We start from the raw sequence: 25,118 nt of genomic DNA on the forward strand, positions 1-25,118 counted from the left end.
TAATCTTGGTCAACATCTTAACTCGGCAGTTTAAGTAAGAGAAGGATTAAATTGTTCAGTTCTTTGTGTTTTACAAGATAATAGGCTGACAGATTTTCAAAAAAGTTTGCTAGGAACTCTTCAAACATCGATATGCAATCAAGTTGCATACTTCAACTGCTTCTCAAACTGTTCAACAAGCTTGAATAATACTGCTCACTGTTTGAGGTTGAGAGTCAAAACAGATGACACATCTATGAAAGAAGGCATGCAAGTGCTTGCTTCAATTTATAGGATTTACTATAAACTATAATTCTCAGTTTCTCACAGAGTGGTATGGAGATATGTACTCTGTTTCTCCATTCTTCTTCTACACCCACTCAGGTGGTGTAGACCTGAACTTAAGCCTGGGAACACAGTTTGATTTTTTGACATTCTTGACTGTGTTTAGTATAATGGTTGACAATCCCTTAAGACTATTGTTTGATTTTGTCCATAGATTGTGAACGAAGCCATTTTCAACTAGTCAAAGCTTTTGTTCTTGAGGATGTTCACTTTGAATATTCACAACATATCTACCTCTATATGGTCGAGATCGAATGATGCGTAAAAGAGTTGAATAGAAATCAACTTATGTTTTATTCTCCCAAGTTCTCATATGTCCATTTTTGAGAAAACTGCTATATCTTTATTATTTTGCATTAAATTAATTGATTAGTTTAAAAGTTCTTATTATTCATTATGTTTTGCCTTACCTGATCAAGTTGTCTAGATCCTCCACTGCCGCATGCATAGTATTTAAATGAAATGCAATTAATCATAAATAGAACAAAATTGAAAAATATAAAATAATAAATTTTAGGAAGTGAAATCCACATTCCTCAAATTGTAATCCACACTCCCATTTTCTATTTTTCGTAACTTAAATTTTATCCTTAGTGACTTAACTTTTGTCTTTTATGCAAATGATGACTAAAAATAGAAAGTCAGAATAGATTACAATTTGCGGAGTGTGGATTTCACATCTTTAAATTTTTCCTAGAGCCAAAACCCCGACCCAATATTTACAGGCCTAAGACAACTTTGAGGATGACCCATGCATGTTGCCTAGCCACCAGCTTGCACATAGACTCACCACTGTCGACGCATTGACGGCAGATGCGCAGCTCCGAGAAAGCGCTCTTCTTCTCCCCACCGCTCTAACTTCCCCTACACGCTGGTAATTGTCATCACGTTTTCCAAACATCCCCCCTCCACCGAACAACTTCAAAACCAAGACGGATCGGAGTCCAAATCGGATCTCAGCTCAAATGGCATCCAAGCCTTCAACCGACCACCACCACCAGGTGACCACACTTCCCACCGTCGGCCCTTTGGAGAAAACAAAAGCAGTCTCGCTCAACCGTTGGAGAATCGACCACTGATTGAACCTCTGCGTGAAGTATCTAGCAAAGCAAATACGCCGTCTTCATTCAGACAAGGTAACCAGCTGCTATTGATTCCGGCCTGTCCGACGACGCCATCATGAGTGCTAGTCGTCAGACATGTCATGTATTTTGACCACGGCTCCTAGGGCTCATTTCTATTAATATTCTGTACAAAACTTGACATGATTCTTATCCTCTTATAAGAAAATATGATCTTCTTTTCTCATATGACATTAAAAGGGCAAGGGTACCATTCTTAAAACTCCTTTTTGGTCTTCAAATTTCAAGTATGGTCATGACATTAAAAGGGAATTTCAAACATGAATCCCTTAAAAAAAAAAAGAGGAAACTCTGCCACTTATAAACTCGTAGGCCATCTCCAATGGATGGTTCTAAACTAAATTGGCGCACCAAGATGCACTTGCACCATTAATGTGTAAATGCTCAAATCGTTGTATGTGAATATCGAATGAAGACTAAAGACCCTAAATTTCTTTCTTTTATTTTTATTTTTGATCCGATTAAATTAAACACTCATAATTAATAAGAGTACATCTTGTTCGACCTAGTCTTATCATCTCCTTAGTTGGGAACACTTGGGATTATTTTTTTTGGATTTTAATGTTGTTAATGGTATTAATATATATGCATGTAGTGCGACATAAATGACCGGATCAAAATACTACATATTAGTTGTTCAGTTCACTTACATCTTCGTGCGTAGAAAAATTTTTGTTTAGATAAACAGTTTCAAAATGGGGTTGTATTTTCATGTATAGATCATGTTTTTGCAACCCTCGGTTGGAGAAGGCATTATTACCCAATTGTCATAGTTTATCGAAAAAAAAAAATGCCATATTGTCATCTTCCTCATGAAACCCCGCCACGTACCATACCAAAGGTGAAAGGTGGCACCAATCTCTCATATGCTCTCTGCTCCCTTCAACATTGTAGAAGACAAGAAGATCGGAAGAAGAAATCAGTTTCTGTTTGATTAGTTTCCTATCAAACTAATCAAAGGTATTTACGTAGCAACGCATCGAGGATATTATTATGGACCCTGGAAGCCTGATAGCTTCTGCGGGCATAAACATAGGCCTGGCCATCGTGATCCTCTCACTCTTCTCCATCCTCAAGAAGCAACCCTCGTACGCCCCCGTCTACTACCCTCGCCGCCTCTCTCAGTCGCAGTCGTCGCAGCGCAACCGCAATAACGTTCCCAGTTTCAATGGATCCCTCACTCCCCGCCGCTTCCTCCCTTCCCTCTCCTGGATTAGCCGCGCTTACCGCGTCTCCGAGGATGAGATCCTTGAGACCGGTGGCCTCGACGCCCTCATCATCATCAGGCTCTTCAAGTTTGGGTCAGTACCACTTACTCTCCTTGTTTTCATTTTCATATATCTATAATGTCGTACGACGCCATATATGCATTTCATCGTTTTGCTCTCGTTGAGTTTTTTTTCCTAGAGAAGGGTTACAACTTAGAACTAACTACGTTCATAGATGTGAAAGGTTCAACTTAGGCAGCATCATTACAAAATTCGTGCTTCATTTGCTTTAATATCCGGTTGCTTACCTTGACAGGATGCAGATGGAGGAAAATACTGTATACATGGTAATTGTTATGGATGGACCAATGAATACTGTAATTTTAGGGCGTCCTTACTCCTTAGTGCCAGGTTCCATTTTGGTCTAGGGCTTAGGGTTGGTAATATATATATATATATATATATGATTTTGTAGTCGTTTATACTAATAGTTTTCCTTTTAGCATACTGATCTCTTTGATTCATTACAAATAGATACAGGACAAAAACAGTCTTTATGGGTTCGATTGCTAGAGAAACGTACAGGTCATGCAGGAATCCTCAACTGTCAAACTTTTACGTATATTGAGTTGCACCAAATTTTCGTATAAAATCAATATTAGCTTGGATACACTAGTTTTTACAGTAATGGATTTTGTGGAGACTAGTTCAATTTAAGGTGGAAGTAACAGGCATAATTTTTTGCAGTATCAAATTCTTTTTTGTATGCTCTCTTATTGGATTGGCAGTACTTCTACCGGTAAACTACAGTGGCCAGGGTCAGCTTGCTATGAGCCGCCAACGGAGTTATCAAGCTCTGAGCCACCATTCCTTGGATCTCTTCAGTATATCTAACATTGAACCAGGTTCTAATAGGTGAGACAACTGTTTTTAATGTGCGAATTAGACCATTCATAAGGAGGAGTTTAGTTTGTATAATGCAAAATTTGACTATCTTATCTCTTAATTTGGAACTTTTGGCTGTAGTTGAGTTTACTTGTCCAAACAAGGTACTTTGAACTGCTGCTAATTAACTACATTAACTTCTATTTTATTTTATTTCTTTGTTATAGAATGATATATCATCTTTCATATATAATATCATGAGAAGCATGGATTTTAGAGTTTTATCATCTCAAATTATGGCTGTAGAGTTGTTATGACAGCTAGATTAACCATTTGTAACTTTTTCTTCCTTAAAGTCTTTGTGCCAGATGTTTACCTCCAAAAATAGGCATAATTCACTAGACCCTAGACATACCTTCTCTAAAAGCCAAGGGCCTGTAAGTCTGTAACGACCCTTGTAGATATAGGAAGAGGTGTTGGCATTTCTTAGTACACCTGTAGGAAAGCTCAATGTTTAGTTTCCTGTAGATATTAGGAATTCAATGTTCAAAGTTTCATATATTTAAGTTGAACCCGCTCCTGGAGCTTTGGCCTGGTCAAGCATATGATAATGGATCCCTTACGGTGCAGTTTCAGCATTTCTGCTTGTCAAACCTTCTAGCTTCTCTGCTGGAGTGCTGAACTTACAGGATAACATACTTCATTTTTATTAATTAGTCACATTGATAGTGTGCTATATCAATAGTGGTCAGGTTAATTACTTAATTTGGATAGTTCAGTTCTAAGTACTACTTACTCGTCACCTGTGAACGAGAATCCTAAACCTTTTTGCTTATTCAGTCAACATGTTATGATCATTATTGAGTTATTATGAAACTATGTGTGCGATTCCATATCTAAATTGCTCTGTGAGTGAATAGTATTGAACCAAGGATATATTCTTTGAACCAGCTTAGTGGGAAAGTATGCCGGAGTGTTCTTTTAATTTAGTGTTTATCTGCTGATGTTTTTATATCAGGGCTTCTAACTCACTGTACTTACCAAGTTCATTTCCAAATCCACAGGCTTTGGGTTCATTTTTCATGCTTATGGTTTATATCTCTGTATGGAGTATATCTACTGTACAAGGTAAAGATTATACTCTTAACAATCCACATAGACAAGAATCAATTTAAAATATCTATTAGAAAAGAAAGCTGTAGTAGAGGTTTTTGGAATCAATAATGTTGGTTGGACCTTAACACTCAGATAAGTTTGCATATATAACAGGTGACTTCCTGCATCATTTCTTCTTCAGGAATATCATGAAATTTTGTCTAAAAGGATTCAACAGCTTCGTAATATTAGGCATCAGCCTGATCAGTTTACTGTTCTAGTCCGGGAAATTCCCTTCTGCAACGAACACAGATCTCGCGGATGTTGTGTTGATAAATTTTTCTCGAAGCATCATCCATATGCTTATCATTCCTATCAGATTTTGTATGATGGAAAAGAATTTCAGGCTTTGCTGGTAAGGCTTCAACATTCTGAGGTCACCCAACGTGCATTATTTTACTATATCTCTGTGCATGAGATCACTCTTTGCAGGCCTAGCTGTTTTTGTTTTTACTCATATTAGGAGACTTGATAATTATGTTCGCCTGAAGAAGAAAAGTTAAAATTATATTCTTTAAAAGTGTCTTTTATATATCTTTTAGAGAAACATCAGTTTGAATAGAGGATTACTGTGGGTTTGACCGTGAAACAGAAAGTAATTAGTTGCTCAGGGAATTTGGGTTTGGTTGCTTCCCTTTTAAGAAAACAAAAGAAAAAGAAGGAAAGAAATATTGATTCAGTTTTTAGTGTCTAATATGCATGCCTATTCTGGATGTTGTGGTTTATTTCGCTAATTCATGTTTCAGTCTGAGCTTTATCTTGTGGATAAGTAGTTTTATATGACGATAGGTTATAAGTTATTTATGACCAAAATCTGTAAGTTTGCGCTCATCTGTTTTAATAATGAAAATTTGACTTAAATTAATTTCAGTCTGTAAATGATTGGTGATATTTTATGTCACTAAACAATATGTAGAGGCTAGATTGTATCGGTAGGTCAACAGGATCTCTTACTAACTGTTGGGCGTCCACATTGCTTGCTTTTGGCACTAGTATTGTGCAAACCATTTATTGGATTCCATGTTAGATTGATACTGCTGAAGCATAATCAGCTCTTATGAGATTCAGGTGTATTGGCTATCTCACAAGGACTAGCCTCCCTGCACTTAAGGATACAACCCATTGATGAACCCAGTACTGGGGAAAATCACTTTTGGTATGGGCAGTTGTATTTGATTGACAATTTCTTGCAACATATAGCTAGATAGCAAAAAGTCTAAAGGAAAGTCCGGTGTCATGAGATTTAACAAATGAATGTGTCTACTTATTTGAAACTTGCAGTGCCTTTGCACTGCTTATTGAGGACATGACTATGTCGTTAAAAGATGAAAGCTTGGGATAAGAACGTTTTGTTTAGGGATTTGTTAATGGAGATCCCACACAATGTCCAAACAGCTAAGCTGTTAGTGTGGCTTTGTGTTTGCTTTTTTGTAATATCCTTTTGATTTTATGTTTGTTATTTTACTGTCACCAGAATGTAAGTAATGTTTTAATGGAGATACCACCTTGGCACCATTACTTTTTCTTGTGATAACATGATGGTGATTTCACTTTGAATCGTGATATATTAAGAACGGACTGTGGCTTATTATCACCAGCTGTAGTTGTTGACTCCTTCTCCTCATTTATATTTATTAGATAATATTTTGGATCAACATCTCATGCAGATAATCTCGTGTGTAGGGCCAGGCAAAATCCATAGAAAGAAAAATAGAGGACTTGAGCAAGCGGTCCACAGGAAAGAAACATAATGAGATGCCTTTGCTCTCTAATCCTTCTCACCATGATGCTGCCAAATTAGCTTCACATGAGGAAAAGCTTGAAGAACTTCATCACAAGATTCACCAGTTACAGTCTGAAAATAAGCTTAAAGAAAAGGCGAGTATTATAATGATAATTTACTTCATAATACGTACACATCGATGTATATTTGACTCTGTACTAGTTATTAAACAGCTGCTATATTAATTTACTTCTGAATGGTAATCCACATGTATTGTTACTTAGTATATCATGTTCATTGATAGACCTAACTTCTAAAATATTAGTCTGTGATGAATATAGGTACTGAGAAACATTTACATGGCTTTTCTTGGAAGACATTTGTTTTGGATGCTTGAATTGTGATTTTTTAAATTTTGGTATTTCAAACTCTTTACAAGATAATTGTAACAACATTGGTTAACTGTTTTTTGCCTATATCTTAGATAATATACATTTATATTTTAGCTTATCATTGAACAAACCATTCACTGTAATTTGGATGAAATAAACATCCCGAGTTGTTTTATACATGTAGGAGTTACCTGTTGCTTTTGTTACATTCAAGACTCGGTTGGGTGCAGCACTAGTTTCCCATTCTCAGCAGCATGCAGACCCACTTCTTTGGATAACTGACATGGCTCCAGAACCAAGGGATGTATCTTGGAGAAATCTGGTGATACCATACAGACTTTTGCCACTTTGCAGGCTAGGTGTCATTGTTGCAGCGACTCTTCTTACAATTTTTTTCGCTATCCCAGTCACTGCTGTTCAGGGAATAGCCAAATTTGAGAAACTAAAAAAATGGTTTCCACCAGCCAAGGCTTTACAGTTGATGTAAGACTTCTCCTATTTTTCTTTTCCTTTTATGTTGATTGTTAAATTTGAACTTTTAATACATCAAACTGTGAGATGTTCTTCCTGTTGCTCCTTCGTCATTTGTTTGTTATCTGTTGTGTGTTTTTTTGAGATGCTAATTCATCATTATGTACTCATTGAAACTATTACTTGTCTGATAATTTATAGTCTTTCTGCTTTCATAAATATTTGAGTGTTTGAAATTGATGAATCATATTCATTTGGCCACTCTTGCTGTAATAGATTCATCTGTAGATCTTTCCGCTTATTTAAATTTAATTACTGTGATATAGACTGTGCTCTTGTTTCTATTGTATATGTTTCACCATTATCTAGGTGAAGCTCTTCCTTTCCCTAACTCGCTAGGTAACAATACAAGATAAATGATCTAGAACCTTGTTCTAGCCGTGTTGCACCAAAGTTTGAGAAAAATTGTGGCTCATTTTTTATGAGAGTGATGCAGTTATGTTCAGGATTCTTCTATGTTTCCTTGACATCTTCTGAACTTAATCAGGACCGCAGGGTCTTCATCTTCTATATGTCTTCTGTCGCTCTCTCCAATGTTTTGCTTTATTTCATCATGAATTATGTATAATCTTTTTTTATTCTTGGGATGTCATACAGACCAGGGTTAAGCTCTATCATAACAGGATATCTTCCAAGTGCTGTTCTGAAGGGGTTCATATACATAGTTCCTTTTGCAATGCTGGGAATGGCTAAACTAGCTGGCTGTATATCCAAAAGCAAGGAGGAAATAAAAGCTTCCAACATGGTTTTTTATTTTCTGGTCGGAAATGTGTTCTTTTGGAGCTTGTTATCTGGGTCTTTACTAGATGAAATTGGGGAATCTTTTACTCATCCAAAAGATATTCCTAGTCACCTTGCTACTGCTGTTTCTGCTCAAGTGAGTTGATATTGATATTCTTCATTAATATATAATTTAGGCATAGTATTCATATATTTATTATTTTGTAATGCCGTTTCATTCTTTTTCCGTATATCTGTTTAGAGACCAAAAAATGGTCTATGGTTTATTTTCATCTCATAAGCAAAATATATTCAACCTAATAGCTATCATTGCTTTCTAATGTTTCAGGCAGACTTCTTTGTGACATATATTTTGACAGATGGACTGTCAGGGTTTTCTTTGGAGATCCTTCAACCAGGTTTACTTTGTTGGGATGCTATAAAGTCTTGTACATATGCCAGAGGGAAAGAGAAAACTCCTTTTCTCTATTCATTACCTTACTACCGAATCATTCCTACTGTCTCACTGTCTGTGCTCATAGGCATGGTATATGCAGTTGTCACACCACTTCTGCTCCCATTTCTAATTGGCTACTTCTGTCTGGGCTATGTTGTCTATATAAACCAGGTTGAGATTCTAATTCTTTGCTTTTAAAATCCATGTTTGCTATTGTTGTTATCCTCATCGTTGTTGGTTTGGTTTTGTCTGGAGATTGAGAATGTGGTGGCAGTAGTACTATTACTGTTAGTTTTGTGAAAGTCTGGTCTAAACAAAAGCAACATTCAATCAGCTCCAGGATGTCATATATTCATTATTTTAAACAATATATGCAATCTGAAGTTGAGGTGTTACAGTTCTGTTGGGTTTCACTGCTTTCTGATGCTTTCATTTCATGGCTTCCACAATGTATGTACTGATATAAACTTTCAAGCTAGCTTCAAGCTTTTAAACCGTCCCTTGATACAAATATTATCTGTACTGATATAAACTTTCTACTGGGACTTTTATCTATTTTTTCCTCCATGATATGATTAGTTTCTGGCAACAGTCTCAAAATATTTTAGTTCTGCTTGTCTCATGAAATTAAAATTCTGTATTATTATCTGAAATTTCAAAATATTTTAAAGGTGCTATCTGAAATGACTAACATGCTGCAGCAATGAATGTATGGCTGATTAGCATTTGAGCAGTTAGATATTAACGACTGTTATGTTGCAGATTGAAGATGTGTATGAAACAGTTTATGACACATGCGGACAGTATTGGCCTTACATCCACCATTATATTCTCATTGCAATCGTTCTTATGCAAATTACTATGATTGGTCTTTTCGGTCTGAAATCAAAGCCAGCTGCATCCATTTCCACTGTTCCACTTCTCTTTCTTACATTGATGTTTAATGAGTATTGCAAGATTCGTTTTCTTCCTACATTCCACCTTTTATCTATCCAGGTATACATGATTCTAAGAACCTTAAGATGTATAAATTTTTGATTTGCTTCATTTATAGACGTCCCTTAGCGACTATCTAATGATATTGATCGAACTGAGAATATTTGTGTTGTGCGACACTAATATTGATCTCTCCTGCAGCTTCTGCGCTACTAGAGATTCCCATGAACTATAAAGCTTAAATATACTAACGAGTTAAACTTGTTGTTAGGCACTATATATTTGGTTGACTTCGGATGTTAATATCTCAATTTGGATATTTTTGATTTCAGAATGCCAAGGAATTTGATGAACTTGATGTCAAGTGCAATCAGATGGAGTTTAACTATGAGAGTGCAAGCATTGCTTATTGCCCACCTTGTTTGCGTCCCTTGAACGTGATGAAATCAGAGCCGAGCTATTCACCTTCTATTGTTTCTACATCATCGATTTAACCTCTTCACTTTTTCCCCAATATGCCCATCCTCGTATTTGGAAAATATGTGGCAAAAAAAATCTCCCTATACAGTATGTTGTAACTTCTCGTGACATGTGGCGTCAGCAAGTGAGAAGCCTAATTTATACAGTATTAGGAATATATATGTAGCTAAGGTTAGCTAGAGAAAGAAGTAGGTGTTGTGCAATTTGATTCCGCAGTAGTTCTTTTTTAGGTGGATATACACTATATATATACCGTACTCTATTTAATGATCCATGTATTGAATCTGCTCAGCATTTACAATAATCTTTTCCATGATTTACAAGTGAATGGAAAATGGACAAGGTTTATACAGAAACAACAATTTAGGAAGGTTCTTCTTACTACTGATATTTCTCGATCATGTCATTCGCCCAGTATTATCTGGATGGAGAAGTTAGTAAAATACTTAACAAATATACAGTGTGGCCGTTTTATGTGATTGCCATTTTAATCTTTTTGTTTGATATGATAACCACTGATCGATGTCCTCTTTACATCGAATGTGTTGCATATACTATGATTTGGTAACAAATAGTTTGATCTTAGGACTGTAACTGCAGATTATAAAGGATCATAACTGATTAAACATAGGATTGCTGTAACTGACTGGCAATCTTCAGGATTTAAATTAAACTGTCATCTTTGTATATATGATGAAACTGTATCAATGAAAATGTGCCAAGCAACACTTTGTTACAACAAAATATATGCATGTTCTGCTGAATTACAATGAAGTGTTCGGATGATACGTATTTTTTACAACAATGTATAGGCTTTGCCATACCAGAGATTACGAAGCTTTTGTTGCAAGTTATTTGCAACAAACTAGCTAGGGTTTACCGGGGACGGTGATCCACATTATTATAGTTACTTCCAATATACTGTATATAGCTACTTAATTTCTTTCATGGTCACGGCGTGCAGGACGTCAAACCCAAACATCTATGTTACTCTCGGTCGAGGCTACAACCTTGTGTTACTGATCGAGTGATCGATGGTCGCGATGCCAGTTTCGAACTTGATCATCGCGAGTTCGCGACGTCAGTTTCGAACTTGATCATGAAAGTTTGATACTTAGACATGCAGTTAGACACTTAGACGAGACAGATCGAAGTTCCAAACTCTCGAGGAAAAAGGAAAGCAAAGTACGTCGTTGAACTAATTAAGGCATGTATCTGCAATCAGCATGTCCTCTTTGCAACCTGTAAAATCGGTGATATAATTGCCTGAGGATCAATAATGCAGATGGAATAATGACTGTTATTAGTTATACGTTGGATATCTATCATTTGGTTGAGAACCGAAATAGTAATGTCATGCATACCTATATATATTATAGCTAGGTCCCTGATTTTGACATGCACTTATTGTTACATGTTTCTGTACGTACGTGATCGATCATACATAGATCTTCTGATCTGGCATGGTTTCAATACGTACCGCTGAGATTCAACTCATTCGTAATAGCTAGTTATTCTTCGATATTAGTCGACTGTGTGGCTGCAGTGTGCATAAGATTTTGATTGATCTTGAATAACTTTTAAAAGTTCTTTACGATAATGAACTGTTTTTTTCTTCTTCTCCCAATTCATCAAAGATCATTTCGGTGAATTTTCTGATCGATCCCCGTAATGTTCTTATTAAAAAAAAAAATCCAAATTAAATTAACAATTCCGATATCGTGGTGGATCCATTTATCCCTGTTCCATAGATTTGATTTCATTCAAATAATAGTTTTTTAGATTTTCTGTCATACAAGATGGAAGTCTTTTTTGATTAAGATTTAAATCAATCAAATTCGATATAATGATTTATACTAATTAATGGATAATATATTTGATCAGTAGCTACACCACCAGAAGAACATGTATTTCATGCACATATAATTAATAAAATTCCAGCAACAGTACGTAATTTCCATCTTCCTTTCTTTTTCATCATTTTTGTCTATGTAAGCTAGACAGCCTAGACTTTATTTTATGCTCATGATCTAATGACTTCCAGGGAAATTCATAAGCTATCTTAGGGAGCTACATGTGGAGGACATGGCTTCTTATATTTCGGAATTGGATAGTAGGGCTTTTTGTAAACTGGAACTGGGTGGAAGAATGGCTTCTTGTAAACAGGGATTGGGGGGAAAATCTTGTATACCGGAACTGGGGGCTTCTTGTAAATCGGAATCGGAGGGAAAACTGGCTTCTTGTAAACCGGAATAGGATGGAAATATGGCTTCTTGTAGACAGGGATTGGGGGAAAAATCTTGTATACCGGAACTGGGGGCTTCTTGTAAATCGGAATCGGAGGGGAAACTGGCTTCTTGTAAACAGGAATAGGATGGAAATATGGCTTTTTGAATTTTGGAATGGGATGGAAAAATGGCTTCTTCAAAAATGGCTTTTCTTCTTGTGGAATCGGGGAAGGATGCTTCTTAAACGGTGGGATCTTGAAAACAGGAATTGGCTTCTTGAAAGTGGGAATCTTATGTAGAGGTGGTTTCTTGAAGTAGGGCTTTTTTGGAAATGGCTTCTTCAGAATGGGAACCTTATGCAGTACTGCAAACTTTCCCTCTTCATTTAGCTCCGCAGCATCAGTTGTTTTCAACTCTTCGATCATTTTGATGAACATGCACAAAGACATACACAATGTTAGTCTTAATTATCATGTAGAAAAACAAGTGTCGCCACGCATAGATATATATGTACTAGATCGATCAGAGTATATGTTATCTCACCGGAGAAGTCGACTTTGCCTGGCTGTCCGGCTGCCTCGATGGTCTTATCATCACCGTAGCATAAGGTTGAAGTAAACAGGCATATCCAGAGACCGAATAGAGCCCCATGGAAAGCAGGACGGATCTGCATTTCAAGAACCCTAGCCTAGAGTGTTACACTGAATAGTGTAACGGGAGTATGTTTAAGCAGCTAGATAGCTAGCTTTTGGTGCTTACTGATGAGTTCATTCCACACAGGCTATGGCTTTGTTATATATAACAAATTTGGGGAGGTGTCTAGGGATGTTTGCTTTGGTTGCACCGTCGCACTTAATTAAATGTTTGAGGGTTAAATATTGTTGTTAAGTATAAATATGCTAATGCTCGCCGTTTTTGCAGCTCAAATGATTTTTCATTTTCATTGATTGAGCTTCGATCTGCTTCTCCAACTGTTACCAGCATCTAAATCTTTTGTCAAATGGCATTAATATGGAGCGAGACTTGTTGAGCCACATTTTCCTATTTCCATGTGAAAGATAACATTAGACGACTGCTTAATTAGTTTAGTCATTGCCATATGTCCAATAAGATTACTGACCCAACTATATAAGCTTTATATGTGAAGTTTTTCTTGTAGTCCTTATCGTGGGGTGGTTCTCATAATGTACGACATGGCTTCCTCCTAGTTCGGTATTGAGTTGGTTAGGAGTGGGAAGAAAAATTAAGATCGAAAGATTATAATTCGGCTAACTAAAGCTTTTGCATGGTTACTAAAATAATGAGACATCAAACATTGTCAGTGGTCATTGTGATTGATGTACGTATCTGTTAATATTGACATTGTTGCTTAAAGGTCATTGATATTATTGGTCGGCTTTTCTCTGACGGCTAGGGTTTCTCTAGTCTGGGCATTGATCGAGTATTCCTTAATTAGGGATGGCGGCAGAAGCGGCGGTTCCTATCACATCGGAGGAGGCCATGAAGGTTGCACAGAGTTTCTCGATGACCCCAACATTTTCTTTTGTAGCCGGTTCCTCGGCAAGAAGGAGGTGATTGTTCCTTTGTTGACCGTGGCTATTTCGGATACATGGCAATTGAAGGAGAAGGTCTAGATCTATGAAGAGGAGGGAGGGATCTTCGTGTTTCAATTCAAGGAGCAGGAGGAGAAACGCCGGGTGCTTCATAGTGGATTGTGGTAGGTTCTTCATCAACGACATGCTTTTGTTGGCAGAGTACGATGACGTCAGGAATTTTTCGGACGTCTCCTTGAATTACATTAAAGTTTGGGTGAAGGTGGAAGGACTTCAAGTTGCCATGCGTAATGAACGGGTCTTGACCCAAATTGGGAAGTTGCTCGGAAATTAAGTTTATGCGGCCTGACCCAACAACGTTGCAAAGGAAAGCCATTATCCAACTCATTTGGCCAATGGGTGCTTCTAGATGTACCCAGCAAATTACTAGTTAAACCCAACAGTTCTATTTGTGTCCTTTTTTTCCAGTTTTACCCTTTGTCTATTTAAACCCGGCAATGTAGCATATTTTTTATGAGTTAACCCATCACCTTTCTATCTCTTCCATTACAAGCAACATTTCCATATTAATGTTTCAAAAGCAATACAAAGAATGAGAGCAAATGATCGATCTATGATGATTATTTTGTGTAATATCTACTTAAATTTAAGACTTCACAGTAAATTGAAAAACAAAAAGATCATAAATCCTAGTGATAAGTGATAGCAAGAGAATCTTAGAGGGTAAATTCAAATAAGAGAAGAGGGAGATAGTGTGAGAGAGATGCAAGACAATAGTCCTCCAAGATTGCTACCCACCAGGCCACCATCAATTCTTATTCTCATACTTTATGAAATCTGGGTTAACTTTTCTTATTCTCAATGTCTGTTAAAGAATCTGGGTTCGTCCCAAGCTCTCATCAAATTTATAATTATGCCCTCATGTTCCTACACCATACAATCAATCTTGATGATAATGAAGGACATAGGAGAGGTTTCTTGGAGGCAAGAACGTACTACAATGGAATTTGCAATTTTCAATTCATCGTTTTATTCAAATAGGGGTAAACATGGAAAGATAATTAATGATGGGTACATTTAGCAATTTGCTGGGTACATCTAGCAACACCCTTGGCCGATTCATGATGTTTGGTAACAGATTTTGTCTTATCGGACAATTTGCTTCTCGCCAGATCTCTTCAGTGGATTTAGAGTTTTCATGTAAATAGCCTACCAAAAAGGCATATTCCTCCAAAATCCTTATTTAGCCTACCAACAACAAACATTAATTGCTTCCATCTTAGGCCAAATTTTTAAAAGGTAAAAATGAAATTTCTTATTTTACAACAGCTATAATTTGAACAAAATCGTGGGTCCCACCATTTGGCCTTTATAAGTAGGAAGCCATATTTAGCCTTCCATTTTCACAATGGCTAAATATTTTTCTTGGAGTTTGAGAAGTGGCATGGTTTACCGTGGGAGGAGCATATAGGCTACAAGCCATTGAATAACCTACCATGGAAGATGCTCTAAGGGTATTTTCAAGGGTTGTGGGTTGCTCGGCCATGGAGGTTCTGAGTGTGATATGGGTTTGACGACAACGAAGGCACGCACTGTGCAGTGTTGTCGGTCAAGTCTAGTTCAGCTATAGGTGGTTTGCCGTCAGTGGCTAGGAATGATTGGTCAAAGGGGCTGTTTAGCTTCTCGGTTGAAACCTTAGCGACGGCTACTTTCCGCATAATCAATGTCAAGACCCACCCCGAATTTCACCCTGAAACCCGAAGTAAATCCTGCGGGGACCACCTCCAAGGAAAATTTACCTAAAAATTGGCATAACTTCCCTTGAAAATGGACAACCCTTCCTAATAATACCTGCAAATGTTTCAAAAGAATCCATTTATAATCCTCTACTCCTAGAGCCTTCGTGCTCCCCAAATCACAACACCACCTAAAATTTACTAATCTAAACAAATCTCATATCCAACTATTTATAGGTTCAGAGCAACTCTAACAGGAAGAAAGGAAACAAAATAAATTAACAAACGGAAGCTATATGATGACTATGCCTCATCTCCATGTACCCCCGACCTCAACTAAGCTAACCTGCAAGCTGGGCATTTTTAAAACGAAAGGCCCAGGGAAAAACATTTGAAAACGTTAGAGTGAGTGGACAAAAATAAAATAATAAATAAAAATATTTATGTTTCCCCAAGTCACTTTCCAAGGAAAAATCGAATGCATGCCGCAAACGATAAAACTCTTATCTCATAAAATATCGAGCCTCTCAGACTCTAAAATATATGTATATATTTACACTCGTCCATACTCCCTATATAAATTTATGGGTCTATATAGGGCTACTACGCTCGCGTCCAACGCTCACGTCACGTTTTAATACAGTGCTACACTACGCCATTAAGGTGGACAGACAAGTGTATAAATGTGTCCATACCCCCTATATCAATTAAACACTCATATAGGGCTACTACGATCACGTCCATCGCTTACGTCACACCATAATGCGGCTATATGCTACGCCATTAAAGTGGACAGACACATATGGCTAGCTAGCATTTATATACATACTCTCCTCAATATACATATTTATACTCATCGAAAAATCCCATTTTTCGGTAACTCTCCAAGAGAAATAAAAGCGTCAAAATTAAATGACGTCAAAACTTCAACAATTTAAATGTTCAACCAAAACCATAGCATGCATATTATTTAAAACAAAAGTCCAATCACAAATTAGGCCTAAGCCTGACGTCGATCTGGGGCCACGTCTACTCGAGCCTCCTCACCTCCTGTTCCAAATATAATATTAATTTCCCAACTAACAATCAAACATTTAATCAAAATAGGCAAAATTAACCGAGAGCCGTAACTACTCTCATCATTGCCTAACTTCGATATTCTTAAATCGAAACGATCCGAACTTAAATATCATACTCGGCCGCCGTAATTACAACCTCCCCAAAAATACGAATTAAATCCTACGGCCGGATTCTACATTAATTAACTGCCAAAAATACCACACTTCGGAAATTCATAAACCTATCCAAAACTCATCCAAAAATTCCATAACTCACTTCAATAAACTCCCCTTAATATTCTAAATTTAAAACCCTAAAAATCTTCCAAACAGTGGCGGCGCCGGCGCCGGCCGGAGGCCGATTCCGACGACCTCCAATGCCTATGAAATTTTGACAGCATCTTCCTCTCATCATGCTCTACAACTTTTCTAACTAGCACAAACCCAAAATCCAAGCCTAGCTATGCCAATTGAATAAAAACATCAAAATCGCTCTAGAATTTCAACTTCACATTTCTCCTTACTTAGCTCAAGAGAGAGTGAGCTGTTTGGAGGGGTTGCTGCACGGGAGGAGGGCTACAAAACGAGCTAAGGATCGCCGGTTTTGGTGGCCGGAGGAGGGAGCTCCGGCGAGAGGACCACCACGGCAGCTAGCGGCTCCGGGCGTCGATCCTCACTCACGGCGGCCCTAGGGGAGCTGTCACCGGTCTAGGGATGTAGCTGGGTCGGAGGCCGACCGAACGTGACCGGTGCGGCAGTCCCAGGCGGCCGGACGGCGGTGGAAGAGCGGCCGGAAAGTTGGGCAACGGAGGACTCGGGGAGAGGAAAACCGGGAAGAAAAAGAGAGAAGAGAAGAGTGGGTTTTGGGCCTCCACCCAAACCGGTCCAAGCCTAATATACCCAACTCCACTAAAAATAATTACACCCCAAAATAATACCCTAATAAAAATTACCTTTTACTAGCTAAAATTTACCATTTTTACCGTCGTCATAACTTTCTCCTACGAATAACTCTCCGAAATAATCGCCCCCCGAAACCCCTCTAGGGACCAATTAAACTATTATCTCAATGACGGAGACGGTAAAATTCTTATTATAATCAAGCTAGTAAATAAGGTAAAAATATAAGAGTCGGGATGTGACAATCAAAACCCTGAACTAGGGTTGATAACACTGGGTTGGGGTGACTTGGCATGGAGGGGGGGGGGGGGGGCGCTGGCAAAACTTGTTTTAGAAGGGTCAGAGGTGCAAGGTTGCTAGGTATTGGGTGTGGACTGAGTAGGCTATTATTGGAGAAGGATATTGAATCTAGGTTGGATCTTAAAGGTCTTGTGCTAAAATGTTGTGACAAGGATGTGTTTGCGGTGATTTCTTCGTCTGAAAAATTCAAGACTGCTCTTAATGATTCTCTAGGGATGGAGAAACTGATTATAACCTTGAAGCGGAAAGATAGGCCTTTGGGAAGCACAAATAAGAAGCCCCACCAACAAGAAGCCAAAAGCTTGTGAATGAGGTAGGGTAGAGGTTGTCCTAATAGTAAGGTCAATGAGGTAGCTTAATTTCCTAGTTTCTTAACCTAGACATATATGATAGATATATAGTCCCCTATTTAATTCTTGGTTATATTTAGTTCTACACAAATTGAGGTTTTCAGGCGACTTGTACTTCGGTCTCATGAGACTTAGATAGTTGTAGTTTGAAATCATTTGTATTAGGTTTGGTTTGTGCTCACTTGTAATGAGGGCTACCAATCATTTGTAAAGCTTGTCACCGTCGAGCTATTTGGGGCAAGTTTTCACTTGATGTATGAGCTTTTTAGCTGAAGACAGTCATTGAAACTATCTAAACTTGACTTAAAAAAGAAAAATTCATTGATAATTTGATATTATTGATGACGCATTTAGGTAATATTATAATACGTACAAGTATGTATGATAACGATATATAACTATATATACATTGTAAGGATGAGGGTGGACCAGAAGAGCACGTCCGGAACTACGCTCTCAAAACAACTCCAACAACTGTTTATGGCAGCTCTTCTTCCTTCCTTAGAGCAAGTCCACCCATGCCCCAAAATTCAACCCAGGTTAGATGCCACCTAGGAATCCAACCTAAGTGAAAAAAAACCCTCATTCCACCCATGAATGAGTTTTCTCCCCAATTCAACCCAGGTGAGGTTTTGGAGGAGAGAAGTGACCCAGGTTGGATGAGAAATCCAACCCAGGTTACTTGGTCCACATCAGCCCATTCCACTCAACATGGTTGACGTCAGCGCGGGAATCCCAGATACAGACGCTCCAAACGAGCGTGTCTCCCGCACGAACCAATCGCGCGCAAGGCATCCTGCGTGCAACCCAGTTTTTTGTCGTGATGCGCGACCTAGTATGGCCCACCAAACATGCATCTCATGCCCATAGGTGGCTGACGAAAATTTAATTTTTGAAATATGAATCAGACGGCATAGAAAAATACATAGGGCATAGAAATATGAATCAAACGGCATAGAAATATGAATCAGACGGCATAGAAATATGAATCACCTTCAGTCATCTTTCCTTTGAAATATGAATCAGACGGCATAGAAAAATACAGTTGGGATTAATTTTTTGTGGTTAAAAAATAAAAATATGACTGAAGGTGAATTAGTGAAAACAATTTAACCACTCTTTTTAAAAAGGGGAGAATAATAAAAATTAGGGCTGGGCACGGTCCTAGACCGGCACCACTATTGCAAAGACCGAGACAGGGACCGGCAGTCTTTGCTTAGGGCCAGGCTTGCACATTCTGATCTCTAGGATCAGCTTAAAACTGAACCAGCAGCATCGAGCCAGTTTCTCCGGGCTTTCCCGTTCGTGTTGCAAATTTCCAAAAACCCAGCATATATCTACAAATATATCTGAAAATTTCCAAAATCCAAACACTCAATGAATTTACAAACTCACCAATGACTGGGCTACAAGGATTCGAAGCAAAGGTGAGACTAGAGAGGAGATCGAAGCAGAGGTGAGACCGGAGATGCCGAACGGCGCATTCAATGGTTGTCTCTCCATTGAAAATTTAAGGGTGATGGACTTCTTCAACAAGAGGCTTGACCTTCAGACTTTATTGAAGATTCAATGAATTTTAAGAGAGAGAGAGAGAGAGAGAGAGAGAGGAGGGAGGGGGGGGGGGGGGAGGGAGACTTTTTGTGATTGTGATGCGGCTGAGATTAGGGCTGTGGGCCTAAATTGATATATTTACAGTGGGATACTTAAGTTCTACTAGTGGAAGGGAAAATGGGTGCTTTCAATGGGCTATATTGGATTACACATTAACATCCGGGTCACAACTTTTATGTAATATCAGGAATCGGGCCTGGCCCAGTTGTTACTGGGACCGGACCGGATCTGTAAAAAAATGAAATAGGATCGAGAAAAAGCCCGACCAGGCCCGGTCAGGCTGGCCGTTTCGGTTCGGTTTTTTTTTTCTTTGTTTGGGTTTTATGCCCACCTCTAATAAAAATGGTAATTTATTTAAAAATTTATGAACTTCTCTATTTTAAAGAAGAAAAGTCATATATATAATATATACCTAGCACCATTTTGTATACGACACATAAAATCATAAAATTATTTCTAAATTATAAGTCTTTATAAAATTATTTATAAAATTATAAGTTTTTTAAAAATTATTTCAATATGTCATGTTGTTGTTTTCACCACCATTTATTTGCAACTAAAATCATTATTCACACTTGAAAACGTTTTTTAAAATTTTATAAACAGTCACTGTCACGTGATAACAATCTCACATTTGTGACGGGTGGAAACTGTTGCCTAGTCACAGTGATCTAGAGTGACCTATGTTGACATCATGGACCACGTTACCATCAAAATGAAGGCCAAAGGTAATTGAAGAAGAAGGTCAAAATGGAGCTCTGGTTTGGAACCAGCAAGTTCAAAGACGAAATCTGTGCTGCCAGAGTTGTTTTGTGCCGGCGTCCACACTTTAGCATAGTTACGGAAGTTCGCTTCTGATCTGTACGGTATTTTCTTACACAAAAGTTTATATAGGATTCTTGTAGGTAAAAGAATATGCCTTTGATTAGTCTGTGATTGGCTATAGCCCTACCCTCCAAGTGGCAGGGCAGCCATTCTCACTCTCACAGTGTCGTTCAAATCTCACTCTCTTCATAAAACAAAAGGTCGGTTTCCCTTCCCTCTTTGATTTTTGTTCTCATTCACTCCCTGCCTTTTTTCTCCACACTTCTTCACTCACTTCCTCACCGCCGCCAGCCACTCAATCCCCAAAACTCCACTCAAAAATGTTGGCGGCGAACCCTCCCAAATGCCCCTTCTTCCTCACTCAGGCCTCGCCGTCACCGTCGCCGTCGTTCAGAATCCTCTGCTCTGCTTCGCCGTCGGCGTCGGCGGCGGAGGAGAGGAGAGAGATTCGGCTGGGACTGCCGAGCAAAGGCCGCATGGCCGCCGACACTCTGGATCTCCTCAAGGACTGCCAGCTGTCCGTCAAGCACGTCAATCCTCGCCAGTACGTCGCCAAAATCCCTGAGGTCGTTCACTCTCTCCGCTCTTATCTGAATCCTTTTGCATGTTGCAGTCAAATTCATATATGATTGTTTGGTGCAGCTTTCGAATTTGGAAGTGTGGTTTCAAAGGCCCAAGGACATTGTCAGGAAGTTGCTTTCTGGCGATTTGGACCTCGGCATTGCCGGTCTCGACACCGTCAGTGAATATGCACAGGTATTCACCATGTACTCTCGCTAGTTTCAGTTTAAGGGAGTGCATTTACATCTGTGTCGAAATGTTGACTGAAGAGTTTGGAGCAACAAAGCAAGGCAATTGACATGAAAAGTTACATGAGCCGTCCCGTATGCTGGCTAGTGTGTCGAAAACAGTGTTTATAGTGAATTGAGTTGTCCTTCGGTCGTGTATATATGTACTAGGAGGTTTATTGGTTACAGGGTTTTTCTTTAAACTGGAGAGAGCTATACAATCAAAACCAAAAGTCATGAGCTATCCCAAGTGCTGTACATTGTGCAAGACTGTGTTTGTGAGTTTAGTCATATTTCAATTCTGATATATTTAGGCCGTCGTTTCTTGTAACTACCTTGGACGTATCATTGTTTGGAAGGGAAAGTAGGGACGAATTCTCAATTGTGCCTATTCTTTGCTTGATTCTTATTTTGTTTATGTTGCTTAATGACTTGCAATCACGCTGTCTGTTTTTTTTGAAAATCATTTTGCTGTTAACTTTGTCTGTTTTTTGAAAATCATTTTTATGTGATCTTCCTCTGTTTGTTTTCCAAAATATCTAGTTCAATATAATACTTATCAGTTGGATTCTTGTCAAAGCAACTCACCTATGTACTCTTTCAGGGGAGTGAAGATCTTATAATTATTCATGATGCTCTTGGGTATGGGGAGTGCCACTTATCCCTTGCAGTGAGTGTGTTTATTATTTTTATTATCATTAATAATTGTTTTGACAAATAGCCTACTCTATTTATGTCAGTCATTTGACCATCGTCTTTATAAATGCTTTGTGTTTTCAGATACCAAAATATGGGATTTTTGAGAACATTAATTCACTTAATGAGCTGTCACAAATGCCTCAATGGACTAAAGAGAAACCTCTACGAGTTGCTACTGGCTTCACCTATGTAAGCAACGTGTTGGAGATTATTTCGTTGTTTTTTTTCCCTTTCTTTTTTTTTTTTTTTTTTTTTCTTGTATCTTTCTGTCAATAAGGTATGTATTTCAATTTTAACTTGTCCTTTTCCTTCCATTGCAGTTGGGTCCTAAATTTGTAAAAGAAAATGGACTGGAGCATGTGAGTTTTTCAACAGCTGATGGAGCACTTGAGGCAGCTCCAGCGGTAAGAATATGGTATTGTTGGGATTTGACACCAGGAGCATCATTCTTTGCCTCTCTATTTTGTTGTATTGTTCAGTTAAGATGATGCATATTGCCCGGCATTTTGGTGGCGCTTATTCTAATTAGTACTATCTCAATATTTCTTCAAAGAAAAAAAATAGGCTATCAATTTTTCAATGTCTAGTTTTATTTCTCGAACTATTTTGCTTCAGATAAGTTGGAGTATCAACATAATTGGAAATTGGACCAGTTCAAAAAGTTAGGAGGCACCACTAACTGACTCTTTAGTTAGCTAGTTGATAATGGCAGTGGTGTTCAACTTTTTGTACAGTCTTTGATGTGGTGTTGTTCGTTTGAAAGCTAAAGGGTTTACTATAATCGGTGAAAGTCAAAGATGATTAAATATCATGTCTTTCTCATATGCAGATGGGGATAGCTGATGCAATTTTGGACCTTGTGAGTAGTGGGATAACACTGAAAGAAAACAATTTGAAAGAGATCGAGGGAGGAGTTGTGTTGCGAAGTCAAGTAAGCTTTCTGGGTTATGGCTGATCTTGCATGTTTTCTGGTAGTGCTTAGGATGCTAACTAAAAGCAGCTAGTTCTGCATCCTGCTTCATTTTCCAATCTACTCTTACATGGGAATTAAATTTTCTATAGGCAGTTCTTGTTGCAAGCAAGAGATCCTTGCTCAAAATGAAAAGTGCACTTGATACGACACATGAGATTCTAGAAAGATTGGAGGCACATCTAAAGGCAGAGGGTCAGTACCAGGTGGGCATTTCATTATTTCCACTCTATGTTGTACCTTCAGGGGTTTGCTGTTTTCTCACTTATTTCTCACAGGTGGTTGCAAATATGAGGGGAAATAGTGCACAAGAAGTGGCTGAGCGAGTCCTTAGCCAGCCATCATTAGCTGGTTTGCAGGTGCGATTGGAATTTATTTAGCTTTACTTTACTGATAAACCTTAATTTCACGCTGTAGTCCTTAAAAGGAAAAGTTTAGGATGTAGTTCTTTCCAAATAAATATATGCCAGTTGCAGTATGACAATAGTAACTTGCCTCTTCTTGGTCACGTACTGATCCTTTCCCAACAATGTAAATGGTTGCTCATGCAGGGACCCACTGTTAGTACAGTGTATTGCAAACGTGATGGGAAAATAACTGCAGATTACTATGCCATTGTCATATGTGTACCCAAAAAGGCCCTCTACAAGTCTGTACAACAATTGAGAGCGGTGAGCCACGATCTTTCTTTTAATAATTTTCAATGTTAAGGAGCTGATTTGGCTTCACTTCTCAAATATTTTGAGAGTGCTTGTTCTGCTTACCCTCACCTTCACATTCAAGCAGCTAATTCTTTCTGGCTTCTATATCTCTGTGTAAGGCATAAAATTGGATATCATAGGACATATAATTTCAATTTTAATTTTTCTGAATTGGTTAGATATCTCTAGTTTGCTTGTTTACACAACTGAACTTGCAAGGCCAATTAGGATTGAAATTATAATGATTTCAAAGGAGTCTGCATTTGTTTTGTAGTTCAACTAGCAGAAGTTTAAGTATGAAAGCGTTTAGGATTTACAATTGAAAATTGGTCCGAACTGGATAATAATTTTCGAATTTCAGTTAGTTACTGAAACTTTTCGATTATCGTTGCTCTAAATTTTTATTCATGCCCTTCCCTGGGATTACACAAGTTTGTCTTTTCAACATGAATATATTGAAGTTTCACTATGTAGCTTTTAGCTGCACATTGAATTTGTGCATGCCATACATAAGACTCATCTGCTTATATAATTTTTTACATCTGATTTTTTGTCTGATAAACGCATTTGTTTCCTTCGAGGCTTAAAATGCAATAATTTGTGCAGATCGGAGGTAGTGGGGTTCTATATTCTCCTTTGACTTACATTTTTGATGAAGAAACTCCGAGATGGCGTGAACTCCTCTCAAAACTTGGCCTCTGATTGTCTGTGTTGTACGTATGCCCTTGGAGACTTTGTTGCATATTGTAGCTATATCAATATCAATGCTAAAGATTTTGTTGAGCACATCTTTGATACCTGCAAATGGTAAAGAGCGGAACTGAGGCATGAGGATTTTATTTGAAAAGTCGGATCTATGTGAGTTGAAAGTGGACAACGTAGTCGTACTGGTCATGTCAGACATGTTTTGTATGTCGTAAGCAATTTTTCTCAATTCTTAGGTTCCTGTTATATAGCTGAAATCTACACCCAGTTTGGTTAAATTATGATGCAAGCTCTTGTAACGAAGAACAAGAGCCAAAGTTTTCCCTTTCAAGTTTTGATTGGCAGCAAACCGATCACTTTTAGCTTATGATTTTGAAACCAGAATGTGAGCTCGTTTATGATGGGTATCTCGGTCATGGATGTGAGCATTTAGCAGTAGTTTTCTGCAAGGATTAAAATCTTTGCGATATATCCGATATATCTTTGATATCTCTTTTTTTGGAAAGACCGATATATCTATAAGGATCAATATTTTATTTTTCACCGTATCTACGATATTTATGATATTTCTGATATATCACCGATATATTAAAAAATATCTGTAAAAAAAAAATTGAAATGATATCCGGAAGAGAAGTAATTCTCTCAAGGTATATCTCAATAAAGAGTGTGGGTCTCGAGTGATATCTAGGATATAAGTAATTCCCTTGAGGTATATCCCAATGAAAAGTGAGGGTCTTG

At 38.0% G+C, this 25,118-nt stretch overlaps 3 protein-coding genes across 3 annotated transcripts; 2 read left to right on the plus strand and 1 right to left on the minus strand.

Moving 5' to 3' along the window:
- The first annotated feature begins 2,459 nt into the window (after positions 1-2,459).
- Positions 2,460-9,967, plus strand: LOC101307738 (phosphate metabolism protein 7-like). Its single transcript, XM_004308563.1, has 10 exons — positions 2,460-2,767; positions 3,422-3,589; positions 4,624-4,687; positions 4,857-5,069; positions 6,398-6,592; positions 7,014-7,312; positions 7,958-8,237; positions 8,430-8,708; positions 9,300-9,533; positions 9,806-9,967. Exons 1-10 carry the CDS (start codon positions 2,460-2,462, stop codon positions 9,965-9,967), a joined length of 2,202 nt encoding a protein of 733 aa, XP_004308611.1.
- Positions 9,968-11,852: 1,885 nt separating this feature from the next.
- LOC101315276 lies at positions 11,853-13,026 on the minus strand. The gene is made up of 2 exons (XM_004307090.1): positions 12,725-13,026; positions 11,853-12,596 (listed from the first exon to the last, which is right to left on the minus strand). The coding sequence occupies exons 1-2, from the start codon at positions 12,852-12,854 to the stop codon at positions 12,016-12,018; spliced, it is 711 nt and encodes a 236-aa protein (XP_004307138.1). The 5' UTR covers positions 12,855-13,026; the 3' UTR covers positions 11,853-12,015.
- A 7,715-nt stretch (positions 13,027-20,741) lies between these two features.
- On the plus strand, positions 20,742-24,707 carry LOC101290805 (ATP phosphoribosyltransferase-like). Its single transcript, XM_004307091.1, has 10 exons — positions 20,742-21,080; positions 21,157-21,270; positions 21,907-21,972; positions 22,083-22,190; positions 22,322-22,405; positions 22,831-22,932; positions 23,064-23,177; positions 23,250-23,330; positions 23,523-23,642; positions 24,279-24,707. Exons 1-10 carry the CDS (start codon positions 20,835-20,837, stop codon positions 24,372-24,374), a joined length of 1,131 nt encoding a protein of 376 aa, XP_004307139.1. The 5' UTR covers positions 20,742-20,834; the 3' UTR covers positions 24,375-24,707.
- The last annotated feature ends 411 nt before the right edge of the window (positions 24,708-25,118 follow it).

Source organism: Fragaria vesca, linkage group LG7 (genome assembly GCF_000184155.1).
Source record: "Fragaria vesca subsp. vesca linkage group LG7, FraVesHawaii_1.0, whole genome shotgun sequence".
Taxonomy (NCBI): domain Eukaryota; kingdom Viridiplantae; phylum Streptophyta; class Magnoliopsida; order Rosales; family Rosaceae; genus Fragaria; species Fragaria vesca.